The sequence below is a fragment of the Leptodactylus fuscus genome, chromosome 5, assembly GCF_031893055.1.
Source record: "Leptodactylus fuscus isolate aLepFus1 chromosome 5, aLepFus1.hap2, whole genome shotgun sequence".
NCBI lineage: Eukaryota > Metazoa > Chordata > Amphibia > Anura > Leptodactylidae > Leptodactylus > Leptodactylus fuscus.
In genome coordinates this window covers 184805539-184826313 of record NC_134269.1, presented here as the reverse complement: position 1 = coordinate 184826313, position 20775 = coordinate 184805539, and the positions used below count along the sequence as shown (strand labels likewise).

General features: G+C 40.7%; 1 protein-coding gene across 2 annotated transcripts; it reads right to left on the bottom strand.

Moving 5' to 3' along the window:
• Positions 1-937: 937 nt before the first annotated feature.
• On the bottom strand, positions 938-20487 carry SPARC (secreted protein acidic and cysteine rich). Of its 2 annotated transcripts, none has more exons than XM_075274910.1 (10): positions 20346-20487; positions 9037-9106; positions 8556-8612; positions 8383-8479; positions 6996-7117; positions 6295-6415; positions 4345-4478; positions 2710-2858; positions 2393-2541; positions 938-1644 (listed from the first exon to the last, which is right to left on the bottom strand). In XM_075274910.1, exons 2-10 carry the CDS (start codon positions 9091-9093, stop codon positions 1616-1618), a joined length of 915 nt encoding a protein of 304 aa, XP_075131011.1. In that variant the 5' UTR covers positions 9094-9106; positions 20346-20487; the 3' UTR covers positions 938-1615. The 2 variants fall into 2 exon arrangements, with proteins under 2 accessions (XP_075131011.1, XP_075131012.1); XM_075274911.1 differs by having other exon boundaries at positions 8556-8609.
• Positions 20488-20775: the final 288 nt, after the last annotated feature.

Sequence of the window (20775 nt, the reverse complement as noted above, 5' to 3'; positions counted from 1 at the left end):
ATTGCAATCTGTTATTATAAAGCTTTATGGGTATGGTTATTTTTCCAAAAGTTTTTGAGGTTTGTACAACTAATTTCATTTAATCCTTCTAGGGGTTAACATTCTATTATAATCTATCTATCCTATAGAAAATCATGTTAATAATTCTGTGCATGGCGACATTTGCAAGTTCTTACTTCTTGCACCCCCCAACGGTCTGACAGATATATATTATGTATCTGACCTTGTCTGTACCTACTCATGGCAGTATACATTTTAATTTCAAGTGCGAGAACAAGCAAAGATTCATCCAAATTTATTAAGGGGGTGTGAGTAATTTGGCCACTATTAGTAACTTATCCTCTAAATATCTATAAAGGGATTCACAATATTTAGAACCGAAAAACAGAACTGAGAACTTAGTAAATGATTATGGTGTGGTTCATAAGACCACAAAAGACTTTGAAAAATTGGGGCAAAAAAGTCTTATTTATTCAGTGCAAGAACCAGTCCGCAGTGATGTTGCACCCCTAGTACAGTCCTGTAATAAAGTAGACACATCATCCGATGGCTGCTTACTATTCAGCACAATATCACTGGATGATGTGGCAAGGTGACACAACTATGGCGGCAATGTCCAGCAGTGAATTAGATGTTACATGGTATGTGCTCCATGACCATTTTCATCCATGGGCCTCCATCATTCTCAGTCCATTGCTTATTGTTGTTTTTAGGGGCATATAAAACCATTAAGTAAGAAAGATTCCCAAGTGAAGTTATGGCTAAACTGAAGATCTATCCAAGGGAATCTGAGTCACATTGTACTCTATGTAGACTATAATCCTGACACTACAGTTTTGGGTACGAAGAATCTATCATAAACATGATGTTTTATTTCAGTCTACACATTAAAGCATGTGACAAGAAGCAGTTTCAGTGAATGCAAAATATAAGGAGAGACTTTTCAATGTTTTATTCTTTAAGGAGCCTCAGTTTCGATTGTTACGCCAAACTCTCTAAATCAACATTGACATTCCAGGAGAACCACTCTTGTGCTCGATGGAAACTGTATGGAAGCGTGCCCCATGGCATATGAAATCCCACCACCCGCCCTCCCCTGCATACCAGTCAGGGGTTAACCCCTTCATTGCTAGAGTCTCTCGACAAAATGCTGGGGGGCTACTCCAGCAGAGAAGGGGTTAAAGTCCTGCTTTAACACTCCATTTGGGGTAGCCATGGAATAGAATGAGAACATAGGCAACAAGAGGTTTGAAGCTAGCATTGTAAGCCACTCTATTCATCTTTGTTCTTAGGAAGAAGGAAAAATTGGAAGTCAGAAGTTGGACAGATGGAAACATTAGAAAAGACAAAAAGATGAAAGATAGAAATTCGATTGGGTCAAACAATGGATTTCAGAGCTAGTGGTGACACACTGTCATCTCCTCGTGCGCTAATGCATCTTGTTGCGTTGGTCTCAGCACCGTTAATAGAATCTGTTCTAAAGTTAGCACCATTTTTTTTTGTTTTGCCGCCCAAACCCCCGAGAGACAAATATTACAAACTAGCATGTGAAAGAGGAGATACAAAATAATATTACACAAATATTTTCAGATGAGACAAAATCCACTGATGTTGCTTAGAAGATCATATTCTGATCCACGTCCTCTGCAAGAGACAAACAGAATGGGATATGTTAGTTTATACAATATGTTTTATTGCAATGTCTGTATTATAAGATAAAAAATCATATTTGCTATTGGTTTTTATTGGAAATTTTGCAGTTTTTGTCTTCAGGAATTTTCATGTATTCTCATAGATTGCATACTGCTCAGTCCCATTCAGGGAGAAGTCCAACAAGCTGTCTGATGGCTTTGTCTGTGCCCCTTATCTCTGCTGTTCTGACTGCAAGTCTATGGTGACATCTTTACAAACAAATCCAAGGTATGTAAATCAAAATGAATGCCCGCTTGGAGATATAAGGGATAAGGACCAAGCCATCTGTAGCCCTGATCTATAGATGAAAGCTTATCTGCTGGATTCACACTGAATGGTACCGAGCAGCCTGCAATGTATGAGACTATATGCAGGCCACAAAAGATAAGTGTGCTAAAATTTAGTGAGCACTGGCAGATGACCCTTACTCTTCAATGTTCTGATATACTTTGTGTATCAATTACTTACACTAAAGTTTCAGCTAATCTCATTGCTAACATTGAATACAAATGTTCATAATTTATTCCGGCAGTTGAAACCATAACAGGTCCCTAAAATATGGCGTCATAACATGGCATTTTGCATAAGCCCTGACATTGCTATGTGTCAAGTGACTGTGCTGTATATGTGAGTGTATGGGACTTTTATCTTATATATAAGTATGGTATAATTGTATTCATCGTAGTGTTGTTGTACTTACGCTCCTTGATTCCAAAGCACTTGGCCCATTCATCCAAAGCAATGTATTTGTCATTGTCGATATCGCATTCATCGAAGAAACGGGTGGTGCAGTGTTCCATGGGGATAAGAGGAGCACGGAGAGGAGACAGCTCAGTGTGAGACAGGTATCTAGGAATCAGATGTATTACAAACAGGTTATTTCCAATAGTGGCACAGGATTATTCAAGTTATCCAGTGTATGCATGTCTCAGATGTAATAATAGATATGTTCCATATGAGAAAACCATTTATGGTACTTTTATGGTTCTGCACCACAATCACAGAAATAATACCTACCCATCAATAGGGTGCTGGTCCAGCTGTCCGAATTGCCAGTGCACGGGGAAGACGTACATGTTGTAGTTCTTCTCAAAGTCACGTGCCAGCAGCTCCACGGGGTGGTCTCCAGCCTCCAGGCGCTTCTCGTTCTCATGGATCTTCTTCACCTGTATATGACATCATAGTAAAGTGAGAATTAGAAATGCGTTGTGGATGATCTCCAACTGAAGTAGTGTAAGATATCCAGTCTTGAATTGTCTTTCCTTCATATATTACTGAATCTGAACAAACATTCATTTGAGCATTCATTCCCGATTATTTCCTAACTTGCTCGTTTGGTCCTTTTATGATGACATAAAAATCCCCATTTGTTGTCAGTGTAAACAGGGATGTGCTGCCAACAATATATATATATATATATATATATATATATATATATATATATATATATATATACTATACTAGTGGTTCCCTGTGCTTAGCGGGGAAGGGGTTAATAAACAACTAATTAGCCTCATGATCATTGCAACATGTAAATGAAAATAAACATGCATTGTCTAACTAGCTATGTCATCGATTGGCGCACAATATGATAAAAAAGGATCCTTCGGCCCCATGCACATAAATGACTGTACTGTCTGATGTGGGGCCGAGTTTGCAGTGGAATGCACTCAGATGACACTTGGAGTGACAGTAGAATGAATTCCATAATATATTTACCTCTGTAGGGGCTTCTGATGAGGCTTCCGTCTATGACGGAAGACAGCAACGGACATTAACAAGGGTAGTGTGAACAAAGTCTAACATTAAACTTGTGGGTTCTGGAATTAAAGAAGATTTGGAACATTGCTGCAGAATATGACACAACCCCTCCATGTTGACTCATTACATAGGTAATAGATCCAGAACATCCATTCCCCAACCCATAATGCATTGCTGCAGTGTCCACCATCTAGCTAGTAGATATGGAAAAGAGAATGACTTAATCTGATCTGGCAGATGCAATTTTTATTTTATTTGGAATAGTTATTGGTAAGGGGGCAAAAACCTTTTTCCTATGGAAAACCATATGAATCAGTGGAAAGATGCATAAGCATGTATATCTCAGATGACAGCACTAGAGATGAGCGAACACTGTTCGGATCAGCCGATCCGAACAGCACGCACCCATAGAAATGAATGGAAGCACCTGTGACGCTGACTTTGCCGGCGGCCGGCGTCACAGGTGCTTCCATTCATTTCTATGGGTGCGTGCTGTTCGGATCGGCTGATCCGAACAGTGTTCACTCATCTCTAGACAGCACACTAATCTGTACAACTAACAACTTCACCAATGGTGTGACGTATGGCTTCTCTATTTTTGTCTGTTCCATAGACATTGAAATCCCCCACAACCCCCATTGTAATGACTAATAAAGGTCCCCGTGATCCACTGTGAATAAGTGATAGGTGGCAATAGTGGGACAACCCAATAATCACTCGCAATATTCATTATATTTATGGCCATTCATCTCTTCTATCCTCTAAAGCTACTTGTCCTACATAAGCTACTTGAGCATCATAAGAATGAGGGCACTATTGGGATCCAACCTTGGATATGGGTAGTGTGGGACATAACAAAGAGTACTTTAGTGGACATATTTGTTTCCTTACCCTCAACTTCTGTTTCTCATTGAGTAAATTGTTGTTCTCATCACGCTCGTACAGGCTGACTAGGACGTTCTTAAGCCAGTCACGCATACGCAGAGGGAATTCGCTCAGCTCAGAGTCCACGCAGGGAGGAATGACTGTAAGAGAAGGCCATCAATATGTTTACTGAAATGTTAAGCTCACATGAATATTAAAATATGTCCTATTTTTGTCCATTTCCGTGGATCCCTCAAGTATTTTAGGGTTATATGAAAGAGGATTCCCCAAGGAAGCAAAACATCCATGAAAAATAAACTGTTTTGCTTCTCAGTTGTCTGAATACAGCCTTAAGAAGACTAACCAACTAGAATACTAGAGGATCCTCTGTTAAGCCTGGGCTCAGATATAATAATGGATCCCAAAGGTCTTGGGTCTATTTCTTATGGGAAGGTTCACAATAAACCCGTTATTTCTTACTGATGATTCTGAAATTCTGAAATTTCCCCAATGTGGGACTGTTAAAGGATTATCTTATCTTATCTTATCTTATGATATGTCCTGTGTGTACAGTGATAACTAAAATTATGATGGATGCTACGTATATAGATAGATATGGAGTCATGTCCTCTGGTGAGCCAAAGAAATCCCAATCAGTTATTAAAGGATCTGGTACTACATTGAGTTAACATACAGTAAGAAGAAGATGATGAAAGGTCTTCAGACCTTCACCCCAGTCCGGTACCACATAAGCCAAAGAATCAACTAGAGGCATCAAGATGGTGACGGACACCATTCACTTTGCTCAGATAATTTTTGGCACTGTTCTTGTGCCTGAAAGACCATTTTACAGGGCAGTCTTTGTTGCAGCAAAGTCGGCTGCCGGAGGTTCTCACACTTCACAGAGGTTTCTTTGTGGACGCAGGAATGTCTATTATCCCGCCTGTTGTCACTGACATACTTATAGGGGAAGTATCTTTTTCAGAAGTGAGTTGTGCACTGTGAAGATCTTGAATAACATAAGTTAATCCTCTCTCCCTCTCAAGTAGTTGCGTTTCTATGCTGCAAACAAAAGACCAGACACTACACAATGTGCATTACTATATCAGGACAGTGACTCCTACTGGGTGTTTCTAAGAAATATTTAGTACTTATGAAATACAGCATAAGTAAATAAGTAATAAATTGCAATACCAGGTAGAACTAAAAGACAATAGTGGCGCTGTTTCTTGAAAAATAAGGGTCTTTTTCTAATCTCTGAAAACTCTACAGCAGATATATTTGTAGGAAAAACAATCCAGGTAATTGTTCGTGATGTCTAGCCCACTAGGTGGCACTACTTTATGGGCTGGTTCACTTATAGAAGACCCCAACTCCTGCATATTCTCTGATATAGCCTTGGAACTGAACTAAATTCAGGTATAAAACTATAATATTATGGTGAATGAACAGAATGTTCGACATTAAACATTTCATTGCAGGCTAGAACACATCTGTGAGCTTCAGGAATTATTCCCTAGGGGACACTGCGATGCTGATTGGTTGTGTTCAAGTAGAGCGCTGAGCTAGCAGGATACAGACATTTGACTCCCCGCAGCTGTAGAAGACATCTTCCCTCATGGGAGCTGCACATGCTCTAACCGGCAACCCATAATGAAATGACCCTGGGGTCTAACAGTGGAAAATGTGAATCCTAGTCAAGACGTTGGAGCAAGTTATTCTAAAGTAACTTTATTCGAATAATTCATGCCAAATTAGACACAGGAATTTTTAGTCGCTTTCTCAACCAGTTCTTAAATTAGGTGCAAACCAAAATCCAGGCTTTCTTCTGAAAACCGGACTCATCTATCAACTTAATGAAGTTTTTATAAGAGCTTGTATAGTCTTCGCTAACACTATGATGGGCCTCCGAAAAATGTGGAATAGGGGCTTACAGGGAACAAAGGTATATAATGAAAAAAGATCTTAGGAGCTCACATTTGCATGGTCCAATGTAATCCAAGTGCAGCTTGTGTCCTTTCTTTGTTCCCTCCAGGGTACACTTGGTGGCAAAGAAGTGGCAAGAAGAGTCGTAGGTCTTGTTGTCTGTACCACAGACCTATGAAAGAAATGGATGGGACAAATGGTCATTTTCAAAGGCTTGAGAGGTTCCAAAAGTTTGCATATTATATAATAGTAATGAGAATCTGATGCATGTAATGTGGTCCAGATAAAGGGTGGTCAAAGCAGTGGTCTTCTGAAAAGGTTTCACCATATCTAAAGAACAGACTTGCAATAATTGTGCAAAAATATCAAGAAAGTTCTCAAAAGAACACAAAGAGGAAGCTCTCAAAAGGAATTCACTCTCTTAGTCTTGATTTTTGCTTTTATTTGTTCACATTATGTGTAGCAACTTGTCCTCTACAGTTCTGTCTTCTTTTCTATTCAGACAACCCACTTGGAATGTATTTACTCTGAATGTGTCGCTTCAGGCCCATACTGGAATCTGACAACTGGACAACCTGTATCAATTTCTTATTTGTTCTTTTATATAATGAACTTTCTTTAGAGTCACTTTGCTCAAGATCTTCCAAATATGGAACTATACTAACATGGAATGTGTTACTGGTTTGTTATTGGTTTGTCCTAAATTATTCCTAAGTTTTTAGTGTGGATACAGGATAAATTTCAAGACTTACCTTCTCAAACTCGCCTACGCTTGCAGGGCAAGTTGATGGATCTTGGCATACGCACATTGGAGTGTTGCTCTCATCTACTTCGCACACCTTACCATGCTTGCAGTGATGGTTCAGGCAAGGATCTATGGGAAGAATGTTTTTATACAAATTTAGAAAGAATAGTCACATCATATAGTCATTGTTTCTAGAAAGGTTTTGGGTAAGGTACCAGTACATCTTCAATAGTTGTTGTTTGTACACTTATTCAGCCAACAGTTAGGGCTAGTTCACACGTGAACTGCCCGCGCGGGTTTTGACACAGAGAGAGACGCGGCGAGACGCGTCTCTCTCTTGTCAAAACCCGCCCGCCGCGACCATCGCTGTCGCGGCTTAACCCTCTGCTGTCGGCTCAAATGAATGAGCCGACATAGGAGGGAGCTGCGGGGGGCGGAAGCCGCGCGACTGAGACAGCGCGGCTTCCGCCTGAAGAAAGGACATGTCCTTTCTTTTCTCCGCTAGCAGCAGCTCGCCGCTAGCGGAGAACAGAAGCCCGGCGGTCTCCATAGACCACCATTATAAGGGGAGGTTTTGGACGCGAAATCCGCTGTCAAAAACCTCCCCTTATACTCACGTGTGAACTAGCCCTTATTCCTTCCAACACCCCTAATCACATGCATACTTGGCTTTGCCTGAATTGGTAAGTGTTTCAATGAAGGAAAGCAAGTTTATCTACTTGGTGAATACAGGATTGGGCATGATAAGATTCAACATGCCTGATCCTTTAGTCTTCCATCTGTCGCGTGAGAGTTGGGATGCTCCCATTCATATTAGTCAGCTGGTCCCACTGAAATCAACTTTTCTCTTATATGTATGTATGTAACCAAAACCAGTGCAAATATGTTGTAAATATATACCCAAGTTTTGGGCTCTGACTGGTAAATCTATCTAGTATACAGTGAAATATTTCCTGCATCTATAAAATATTTTATATAGATATAAAATATTACCTAACTGATGGTGAAGATGTGCTATGAGACTAGAAACATGCCGGGCTTGTTGGGGAGGGCGGCATTTTTGCTTACCTAAGCCAGTCCAGGACAAGCTGTCGTGGACTGGCTTAGTGTCACCGTCTCGCAGACCGGCACGGGTAGCGAGCGCTGCATTGGGGAGCCCTGTGGACGCAGCGCTGCTCCACCGGCCTCTTCTGACGCTCAGGCAGAGAGCAGGTCCTCTCCCTGCCTGCTCTCTGTCTGCTAACGCCGCTCCGCCATGCCCCCCTTCGCTCTGCCCCGCCCCCTCCTCCCGTGGTGGCAAAAAAGGTAGGTTCACCCCTGGTTGGGCTGGTAACAAATTAACTTGCACACAACACGCGTTTTTACCCTTACTATTAGCTGAGGGCATTCCTTACTTTCAGGTGTGGTAGGTTCCTCTTCCTCCTCCTCATTTATTGCTTCATCAAACTCTCCAACCTCTACCTGCACAGGGTTTGCTCCCACTACTGTCTCCTGTAAAGGTAAAGAATGAAGATGAAAGAAGCTCCTGAGAACTTGGTCGATCAATGTAAGAAGTTAGTTGTCTCACCTCAGTCACGACATCCTCTATCACCTCGTCCTCTTCTGGCAAAGCATCCTGTTGCTGCTTAAAGAGAGAAGAACTTAGTTAACCACTGTCATAAATGTGACCAACAACAGGATACTACAATGAAAGATCAAAAAGAGAATGGGTATCTCACTATAGTAAGGAAAGGAAATGTTTCCCAAATAGGATACTTCCTTTATGGGCCATTAAGTGGACCATGTTCAGCTTTCGACCAAATAAGAAGACCTGGTAGTAAAGCTTAAGTAAATGAGGTTTGCAAAGTCCCCTATTATGCTGTCAGCAATGAGAAACCCGGCAAGGTACAACTGACCCATGAATCTAAACCCAACACCGCCTCAACATAAAAGATCTTCCGGACAAACACTGTAGGATAACAGATGGACTTTCTCACTAGTACTATGTTACTTCAGTATGTCAGGGTCGAGTAAGAGGGGGATTTTATTTCATGTACATGACTACTTACAGGTGCAGCTAGTGCTTTGCCAGCCAGGCACAAGACGAAGAAGATCCAGACTCTCATTGTGCAACCAGATCTGACAAAAAAAAGTAGAAGTGAAGGGCTTGCTACATCATACATTGGCTGTACATATCACATAAAGCAAATGTGCATGAAAGATATGGTGAACCCAAAGTGAATTCCATACATGCAGGTTATGAAGATTGCAACAGACTTGATCTAATAATTTTGGTTCAACCTACCAATGATGATAATAAGATGAGTATTACAACATAAAACTGATGGTGGCTTAGGAAGCTCCACAGCAAAAACAGCCAAACAGCTTAGCTTCTTGAACCCTGTGAATGTGACTTTAGGGGAGGGGGATGTCATGGGGGGGAGTTACACTTAAATGTTTTTGCTTTTCATTAGAGTTTAAGGAGTATATGTCAAGCACAAACGTACTGCAAAATCAAGAGAGGCATGTGGCCCAGGGCATGGAGCAAGTCCCAACAGAGCCAGGAGAAGAACCTGGAGTTGTGGAGTGATATCCAGAAGAATAATGATTGGAAAGAAGGGGGGGGGGGGGGCAGTTGAAGGTTAAAGTGTAATATAAAAGACGATGTAGCTGGATTTTAAGATTAAGGGGGAGTTCACACGGGGGTACGTGCCGCGTGATGTGGCACGTAGATGCCGCAGGACCCTTTGCGGGCCGTACACGCTCCCATTGATTTCAATGGGAGCGGGGATCGTATGCGCCGCGCTAGTTTGCGGCCGTGCATTTATTCACGGCCGCAAACTAGCGCGGCGCATACGATCCCCGCTCCCATTGAAATCAATGGGAGCGTTTACGGCCCGCAAAGGGTCCTGCGGCGTCTACGTGCCACAACACACGGCACGTTACACCGTGTGAACTCCCCCTAAGAAATAAAAGGCTAATGTTGGCAGATTGGACCTATATTCCCTTGTGACTATGTGATCGCACATTCGCTTTGACTTTCCAACTTTCTGGAAATTGCCCTTGTAAATGGATACTAAGAATACAGATGTGTATATAAAATAGTTGTGTTAGGATACTGTCACACCACCTTTATGATAAATCCTGCTGTGCGACAACAATGTGCCATGGGAGTAAAGGCGACTTATCAAAAATATCTTATTGCATCACAGATACATTGTCTTCAATAGGTAAAATGGTTACATTAAGATAAACCCATGTAAAAATCATTGGGGTAGATTTACTGAGCTCCAATGGAGTAAAAAAATTGCAACTTTTTAAACAGAATTTGTAGGTGTCGTTTTTAAGGCCATATTCGAAAAAGGGGACATGTTGTGGGCAGGACTATTGTCACACCAGATTCTTCATCATCATCATCATCATCATCATCATCATCATCTACACCAGTTTTCTGGCGTAAATGATGCCTGAAATCTACAAGCTGGAGTATATATCAGTTAGGCCCTGTGGAGAATGTACCTGATTTAGGATTAGGCCTAGTAATATCAGGCTACTCCTCCAGCGGGGCAGTGATGATCTAAGACTAGTGTACATTATACTGGTCCTTATGATTCTCCCCCCATAGTTTTCTATAGTGGTAATCTAATGTATGGTTCTCCCAACGGTAATTACAGTAAAGCATGTGTATTTTTGATAGATTTTTTTCCACACCACTATGATGTGGAATCACCCTTGAAAAAGGATATCCAAAATATGGCTAGTATATTGAGTTGCTTTATTTCTGCAATATACTAATCATATGGGTCTATGTAGGGATCATATACATATAGGCAAGCATATGTAGTGAAGAAGAATCCCTCTGGGCGCCATCTTTGTATGTTTAGCACTCAGCTATCTATGTCAGTCCCAGACTATGAATGAGAGTCAGAGTACATATGTATGTCAGTCCCAGACTATGAATGGGGGTCAGGGTACATATCTATGTCAGTCCCAGACTATGAATGGGGGTCAGAGTATATATCTATGTCAGTCCCAGACTATGAATGGGGGTCAGAGTATATATCTATGTCAGTCCCAGACTATGAATGGGGGTCAGAGTATATATCTATGTCAGTCCCAGACTATGAATGGGGGTCAGAGTACATATGTATGTCAGTCCCAGACTATGAATGGGGGTCAGAGTATATATCTATGTCAGTCCCAGACTATGAATGGGGGTCAGGGTACATATCTATGTCAGTCCCAGACTATGAATGGGGGTCAGAGTACATATGTATGTCAGTCCCACACTATGAATGGGGGTCAGAGTACATTCCATCCAGAACATTCTTGAGATGGTGCGGGTTGCATAAGTGAGGCCTCAGATACTGTATATAGGTAATAAAGGTTGATTCTAAGACAATCCCTTTAAGCTGCCCATACCCCAGGTCAATGCCATTTGTTGTACAGATCATGGTAACTATCATAGCGACCAGTCTTCAGCACTATACAATAAAATTCATAAAAAGTTCCTTAAATTCCATAAACTTTCATAATTTTTCTGAACTTTCCTGTCCCGTCACTTGTTGCTACTATATATTACATCACATATATTAAATAAGGATCTCTGCTTTTATATATTCACATAAGTCCTTCAAATAGACGGACCCACAAGTGTTCACTTTCATTCCCAGTACACTTTGTAAAGTGGTCAGAGTCCGCCAAAAACTTCCTTTCATTCTATTTTCCCTGGCCGTAGATCCCCCCTCTGTGCACTGTCTCGGGTTGGGGTCAGTTCAGCTTTTTTGGCTTTCATGAGTGTCTGGCTGGAAAATTACTGCCACTTTTGGCAGCGCTCTTTACTCGCGATGCCCTGAATGCCTCTGCGCAGGCTGGGAGCACCCTGTTTTATTTGGCCATTTCCTGGCACTAGTTACAAGCATGCTGGGAGAACATTCTTTATGTCCACAGCCTGAAAATAAACAGGATTATTTAATCGCATTTCAGATCAGAGGGCGAAAACACTTTCACTAACCAAAAGCAACAGTGGGGCTGAGATGACAGCAGTGCCCCCTTATATATTCAGGCATTTGCTTTTGAAAAGCTCCTCACTAATACTATAAACTAGTTCAGGGGCGTATATAAGATTGTGGGCGGTTTATAGATGGAGTAGTGCGGTATGGGACAGGGCATAACATTCAAGCTCCCCATGCAAAATATATTGCCCTCATAGTGCCTTTACACTCTAATACCCACAGATGGTAAAATTTCCTGTTTGGAGCCCTCAGTATAATGCCCCCACACAGTATATTACCCCAACCTCCATATAGTGTAAGGGTCCTCAGTCTATACATAGTGTATTGCTCACCAGCCTACACTCTGTATAATGGCCCACACCTCCACACAGTATAATGCCCAGCACTTCCACAGAGTATCATGGCCCCAATCTACACACAGTATAATGCCCCCACATGGTATATTACCCCAACCTCCATATAGTGTAAGGGTCCTCAGTCTATACATAGTGTATTGCTCACCAGCCTACACAGAGTAACATGGCCCCAATCTACACACAGTATAATGCCCCCACATGGTATATTACCCCAACCTCCATATAGTGTAAGGGGCCTCAGTCTATACACAGTGTGTTTCTCACCAGGCTACACTCTGTATAATGGTCACACAGTGTAATGCCCAGCACTTCCACAGAGTATCATGGCCTCAGTCTACACACTTGCCCTTAATTGTAAGTGTTGACCGATAGTGTGCTGTATCACCAGAGCAAACAAGTAATGTGCAACCTATGTCAAAACAGCGCCAGCAGCAGAGAGGGTGCAGGCAGTCGCAGGAGTGGCGATTACTCTGAATCATGCCCCCTCATTGGAGGATCACTTATTGATAACCTGCAGGGCCATGCTGGTTAAGATCTTTCAGGAGAACCGTGGCTGACCTGGGTCAGCAAGAGGACAGTTTTAAATGTTAAATCACCCCCCTGTGTATGTCCCTTGTCCCTGGAGCACGGTGAATTATTCTATATAGATATATTGCAGACTAAAGTCTATCACTTATTTATGTAACTATGGTCCACTGATAGCAATGCCAAAAGGGTAATTGCAACAGGATCTTTACTGAGTGGCTCCCAATATACATATCTGGAACAGTTAGGTCAAGACTATAAAGGTTCAGACTAGCTCACAAGAGAGCTGGTGGGACCCTGATCTTGTGAACCCCAACCACTCCTTACCATCACCATCTTGCTAACACAGGTAAGAAGCTCCTAATCTAAGGCAAGAACGAGTTACCGGGCTACTGAGAGGACCACAGGACAGAAACCATCCAAGGTGAGGTCTAGATAGCAGGCTAAAACTGAAAACAATGTGTGTAAGGGCAGTTTTAGGAATTTGCCAATGGGAGGCAGGTAATATTTGCATTTAGGTGTACAGTGGACCCCAAAAATGAATTCTAGTGGTGGGCCCTTGGAGTTGAGAAATATGTCCACAGCTGGAGGACTAGAAATGGACTTTCATTCCTGGTTGAATGGTTTCACAACATTTCTAAATCACCCCGGAAACTCTATAAGGATTCACACTATGGTTTCCCTACCAATAGGAGTTCATATTGGGGCTCCTGCAGCAAGACCCTCACTACACAGACTGCTTCCTTCAAAAAAATTAGCATAAATAGTTTTTGCCCATAGGGCTATGAGCCTGTCCTGCATATAGAACAATTCACTCAACTTTAATGTCAAACTTTACTTTGCTTGGACACAATAATCAGTTTTCTAATACCAAATCGGATCAATAAAAAGTTCCAAAAAGAATTAAAACATTATTTTACAATGAGTCAGATGTGAGTCTGGAGGGGTAGTCCATCTCCTTGCTGAGACTGTCGTAAGAAGAGTTAAAGGCTATGCTATAACAGCATAGTCTTCTTCGCTACCATTTCAAGAGTGGGCACAATTTTCAGTGTCTGAAGAGAACCAACATAGAAAATGTAGAGCTACAACTTTTTACAGATGTAGGAACAGAAATAGATTCAACAATTTCCTCTGAAATATATATCTCAGAAACTCTGAGCATTGACGAGTGTGCTACCTGTTCAGCCTCTTTGTTAGTTTTGGCAAGAAAAAGTTGCAGATGCATAATAGCTATAGGAAACCATGATGAAGTGACCCCTGCTCTTTTTTTGGTTGGCCCCCATCGTGTCAATAACTAACTCTCATATGTTAAACTCATTGATACAGAAGTACAGAACCGTATGTATTTTGGTTGGAAGGCCCCATAGAGGGAAATATGTCCCGTAGCAAACAAACCTCAGCTCGTCATGATCTCAGAGCAAGGAAAAAACAAGTTTATTTCAGAAGAGTAAACTAACTTTATGAAAAGAGACTTCTTCTTGAGCCTCGTCTATGTCTGGAAAGATTTCACTTTGTACACTTCATGGACAGAGGAATACACATTGGCCGGATTCATCATGGAAGATGAAGCAAATGTAGCCATTAACCCGTTTGGTTATTGGGTTTTGCGTCTTTTCCTCTCAAATAGCGAAGAGGAAGTTTCTTCTTTCCATTTCTTTGGATATGAATTTGTAAGTTAATATTGAATATCTTAGTTCAAACTTTCATCCAGGAATCTTCACAACTTACTTAGGTGGAAAGAAGATACATCCGTCCAAGTCTGTCATGCCATGTATATTAAGTTCAACTTTTTGACTGTAGAAGAAGCTACTCTTCCTAAAGTTTTGGATGCTACTCTAGTGGTTCCATGTGTTGATGCCCTGACCATGACTTGAGGATGATTCCAGTTTGACCAATACTATATTTGTATTCTGATTATCCTTGACTTCTGTATATACTAGGTCCTAACAGGGAAAAGAAGAGTGCGTATGTTGGATTTCCTCCATTCCCCATGTGGAAGAGAGTCAGAAGATCTCCATATACATTATGGAGGTCTCCAGGCCAATCCTTCTTTCCCCATGTGGAAGAGAGTCAGGAGACCTCATTGGGCAATTGTTATCCATTGTTTTGTAGAGATATTGTATATTGGGGGCCCCAAGGCCATGGCAGATGTTTGCTCCTTTGTGCTTTTTCATGACCTGATACTATGTCATTTATTTTATCTATGTTGACAAATTTTTTACCATAAAAGCAGGATTTTCCTTGTTTGCTTTTCAATGTAGCTGTTGCTATGTAAAGTCATTGAATACTTTAAGATTATGGTAAGCTCAAGTTCTCAAAATGGTTTTTCATATTCATATTGTCCTCATATCAGATAAGCAACTGGTTAGTAATACAACATTTTTGAAATATTTTTTATGAAGTTAAAATGAGCTTTACCTGTATCATAGAACAATGTAACACTGACTGTAATGTACCTCTCAGTGCATCTCTCTCTATTCATTTCTATGAGGGTTCCTGAAATAGTAGGATCTTCATTCGCAGATGAAGGTCAGGGGATCCCCTATTCCTGAACCCTAGATTTTATGGACATAGAGTAGCTCCTGCGCTGCGGACCCAGCCCATCTGTGTATTATATAGACAGCTAAAACCCTACATTTGATAGACATAAAGTGTATCACTACACAAGTTCTCCCAGGTGGGGCTATCTTGAGCTGTGGAATGAAGGAGCAGGAAATTTATCTTGGTCTGAAGCCTGAATAAAATCTACCTGTGTATGGGACTGTGTGTACATGTGGATCATCACACCAACGTCATCAGCCACTGGAAGTCGTAAAATGAAGTGTATGGAGGAGAGGAGTATGTCATCTGTGTAACTGAGGCGTGAGGAGGAACTCTAAGAAAATAACATAGTTATGCTGTAGCTGCTATCAAATAAGCACCAAACATGCAAAGGGGTTTACCATAAAGGGAAGCTGCCCCCTCCTAGGACCTGTCTATTTTACTAAATAATTGTAATCTTAATGAAATAATTCTGGAGCCCCTTTTCTCATAAATATATCTTGTGCTTTTCCTCAGTTATTCGTCTTAGAAATGTATTAATAAATTGATGACTGGATGTTACCAGTAGGGGCTGCGTCTCTACACATTGTAACAATATCCAATCAGTGCGGACAGTATCAGAATGTTCAGGACACGCCCCATTGACAACAGCATGGTGATCTAGTTGTCAATTCATTTATACATTTGTAGGAAGAATAACAGAGGAACAGCATAACACAGCGTTATAAGAAAAGGATATTCGGAATGGTTATTTCATATGGAATGCAAGTGTGTACCAAATAGACAAGTCGGGATATATATATATATATATATATATATATATATATATATATATGGCAGTGTTGGGATTTTAGAGGGGGTCCCTATAAACTGATCTTTTATGGGGTTTGCTCCCTTCTTAAAATCAGAAATGGATCATATTTTGCTTTGAGGTTACTGTGAGACAAATACTACTACAATCTATTAGACTATCAAGATTGACCACCCTCAGAGACTGACTGACAACTGAAAAGAATTGCGTCTGCTGGCACAATATAAAGCAATTTGTAACTGCAGAGGTTTCCTTCCCACAGACATAGTAAAATATAACACCGTATTTCCCCCACAGTGGCAGCCATAACTTCCCATATCTTTGATATACACAGAGATTAATTGATCGCTGAACCATCTTCATTCTGTCTTCATACAACAACCCCTCTAAGCTGAAATACTAGATGTGGAGTCCTTCTTTAAATAATAGTGTTTTACTTCTATCTTATATTCCATATACACTGAAAAAGATATAGAAGGATGACATTTTATTATTTTCTATAGCAGTTAAAGAGGGGTTAATCCCCCTGCTGGTCTGCTCCATTATTAGCTGGAGACTAAGGGGTGGGGTTTAGTCAAGGGGTGGGGCTTAATAGCTTGCTCTACAGCAGGGGGAGGAGACTCTTATTCCAGCCAGTTGTCTTACAGCCACACACAGAACATTGATGATGAGGAGGAGTAAGGGGTAGTCGGCAATCCTCCTGGGACACAGAGAGAAGGATTCTTTATATATTTCTCCAGTTTAATTGTAAAAAATATTAGATAAAGAAAAAATATATTAATGGTGAAACAGCTGGAAAATTGTGTTGTATTTTCTATGTTTAGTGATTGCTATGGCCATCAGTATCAGCTTTTACAATCATTGCCGAAGTTATTGTTTAGTTAAAAACACGTTTTTATAATATTTATCTATTACTCTATAATATATAAATTGTGTTTAAGCAGTTTAAACATAAACAGTACTGAGTCCTAGAAGGGGAGTTGTCACAGATAAAGCTCCCAACATGTAAAATTTGCAGCCTATGACATCACCAGAGGTGGAAAGTCTGCACTCATACTTAAGTAATGGAGCATGAGAGGCCCACAAGAGTCCCTCGCCCTGTATGGGAGACTAATACTCGAAATGATGTGTGATAGTTTCCTAGTTCTTGTACTAAAGGTTACAGACCCTGCAATACTTTTCTTTAGGCCACGTTCACACAATGCAGTTCTCGAGTTTTGACAATTTTCAATAGAAGATCCTAAAGGAAAGATGGACATTTTGTAGATGATTACATTTAGCCACTTTAAAGGGAGTCTGTCACCAAATCCCAGCTAGATAGGTTAGAGTCACCAAATCACACAGTGTTTTCTCCTTGTGAATATTTGCCTACATCACCAAAATATTGTCATTTTGTCAATATGGCAATGAGTTCTCTGGAGCAATGAGGGAGTTGCCACTTACCACATTGGAGCAGCACCCTCATCGCTCCAAAGAGTTCATTTGCTTATTGACAAAACAGCAATACATTAGTAACTGAGGCAGCGAATCACAAGGGGAGACACTGTTTGATTCAGGTATCCATAACCTATCTATCTGCAGGGCTGGGTTGAGATGCTGGGTTATGGTAACCCTAACCTATCTATCTGTAGGGCTGAGTTGATATATTGGGTTCGGGAGACAAACTTCCTTTAATGGCTAAAAACAATGTGCCAAAATGCACCATGTGAACCTGGCCTTAAATGTCTTCTCACTTCATTCTGCAACTGGTTATGATCCCATTGAAAATCCATGAGCAGCCGCACTGTGTGATACTAGTCTATGGTTGTCTTCTGGGAGCCCCGATACTAGGAACCCTTGTACTCGGTCATATGTGGGGGGGAGCCATATTGATCCATCATTGTCCTCCCCGAACGTACTTTGTGATCTGGCACATCCACAATCCTATGGTGCTGACAACAAGCACAGCGGCTGCCCTTACTTATCACAGCAGCCTCCCAAATAGTAGATGACTTAAAGGGGCATTGCAATGGGAAACAAAAATCGTACACCATCTTTATCTATAAAAATCAGTAACAACGCTATATAATGAAAAGATAAAAAAGACAAAAAAAAAAATAATAAAAAACTAACAAAAAAATATAATTTAAAAAATAACATAATAATATATATGATAAGATCAAGAATGGGCCTCAAATACAGATGTAACCTAGGTGCACCCCTAGACCTGTGCTGGGGCGCTGATCAGCCGGTACAGGAGGACCTGACCATGTTGCTATAGCACCAAGCATTCCTCACAGCCTGAGTAATGTGAGCACAGCCAGGCAGGGTGGAGCTGGGCCTCCAGCAACTTTGTAAAGTTGATTCTCTCCCACATAACAGTACCCCTCCTTTCTTTTCTAACATCCCACCCCTCCCCCCTTTTTTGCTTATGTGGCAGACAATGCTTGTGTTAACCCCTCCCCCCCCCCCCCCTGCACTGTAGAGGACCCTGCCACGCAGTGACAACTACAATTTACACAGACAACAGCTGCCACTGCTTTTACAGATGTTCCCAACCAAGCTAAATGTAGCAGAGCTGAACGTGTCATTGAAATGTTTGAGACGGTATTGTCTGAGAGTCCGGGCAATTCTTTAAGACAACAGAGTTTACCAGCAGTCCTTTATACAAACCCTAAGATAACATATTGTACTATTGGAAGGAGCAAATGAAAAACTCAGCTCTGCTACATTGGCTTATTATGTTGTTATTATGCTGTATACTATATAATATTATGTCTATTGTTCTCCTCTATTATACAGAGTCCAGAAAGTTATCAAATACTATATTTTATATTAGAATGTTTAAGAACCTTAAAACACTTAACACCTAAAGACTAAAAAGTCATAAGATAAGTAACTAGATATCAGATAGATAGATAGATATCAGATAGATAGATATATAGATATGAGATAGATAGATATCAGATAGATAGATAGATAGATAGATAGATAGATAGATAGATAGATAGGAGATAGATAGATAGAAAGATAGATATGATAGCTCTATCTATCTCATATCTATCTATCTCATATCTATCTATCTATCTATCTATCTATCTATCTATCTATCTATCTCTCTCTCTCTCTCTCTCTGTCTGTCCGTCCATCCGTCCATCCATCCATCATAGGTCTTTGAACAGACAGAAAGACATACAAAGTTGGAATGATCAGATGAGACAACATGACTCAAGATAAACTGAACTCTGCTTATCTAGCATTTTATCTGCCTATCCATTTATCCATACTTCTAGGTCTTGGTACATATATACCATATATTATATACAGCACTGTTACAATACAAGTAATATCAGATAAAAATGCAACAGTTCTGTAAACAAGAAATAGATACTCATGTAATAGATAGTAACGTAGCGTTGTTATTTGTTACTTAGCCTCGCACCCCTTGGGAGAAAATCCTGGAGTTGGTTCACCTGTAAACCACATTGTGATATCCTGTCTGTCTGTATGTACAGTATATAATATATCCCAGTGATAAAATACATATCCACATTCCTAACACTTCCTTTGCTGCTCACATATCAAGTGTTCTCCTGAGTGGATTGTTCAGATTCCTTCTCCTTATCCTCAGCAAACTTTATTCCTTATCATTATGGAATTTCAAGAGTCAAACTGAACTCGCTCCGGTTAACCCTATACATGCTGCAATGTGTGACTATATTGAGACTATAGGTGTGATTGCAGTAATTAAAGATACAGGTCAGTTGGTTCCCTATGAAACTGCTGTATATATGAGATAAAGAAGTGATGTAGTATATGTGTACTGCGCCGCAGAATAGCTTAGTGCCAAATAAATGATAGGTTATAATATAGATATAATAGACGCTTACAATGTTACTATATTGTATATAAGTATAGATATAGCAGTTAAAATAACACAATAGTGTGACCTGTAAAACCACAGCTATCATACAATAATATTACAATGAGAAAAAACACAGCTCTGCTACATCGCTCACACACCTACTTGCACAAAATAGTTATTCCCTAGAGGAATTTTCATAGTCCAAGTGACATGTCATTTTGCAGTTTTATAGACCATGAGATAGTCCAATGCAGGATTAGAAATATAGCTGTGCAGGGATCCATACCTTGGACAAGAGAGGAGAGAGCTTCAGCCTCTGGGATGGTCTGAAGAAATCTGATGGGTGCAGGACAAGTTAGCAGAGAGCAGAGATGGGTGGGTGGGCCTGAGCTGTCTGTCTTTCTCATTCTTTCATGGGAGGTTGTGCTCGCCCTATCCTGCCCCCCTTCTACTTCTATTCTAAGGACGCTGCCAAAAAAAAGGAAAAAAAAAAACTTCAGGCCAGAGCAATCCACAGAGACTCCCAAACTTAATGCCAGGAAATGGAAGCTAATGACAGAATCCGTCTGCTCCGATATCGTCAGCAGAGACATTGATGTGACAGAAGGAAGCCAAATCCAAGAGTCCTGCTCACCCCAAAACCTTAAATATGAGTGACTGTATTGCAATAAGTACCCAAATATCTTCAACCTAATTCTTATAGCTTCCACATGACT

What these genes read in the sequence shown, in the direction of transcription:
- SPARC (XM_075274910.1), bottom strand. Translation starts at nt 9,093, where the DNA reads ATGAGAGTCTGGATCTTCTTCGTCTTGTGCCTGGCTGGCAAAGCACTA. An exon ending in TAGAGGATGTCGTGACTGAG is followed by an intron (nt 8,480 to 8,555) that starts GTGAGACAACTA and finishes TTACCTTTACAG; the next exon opens with GAGACAGTAGTGGGAGCAAA. An exon ending in GCGTAGGCGAGTTTGAGAAG is followed by an intron (nt 6,416 to 6,995) that starts GTAAGTCTTGAA and finishes TTTCTTTCATAG; the next exon opens with GTCTGTGGTACAGACAACAA.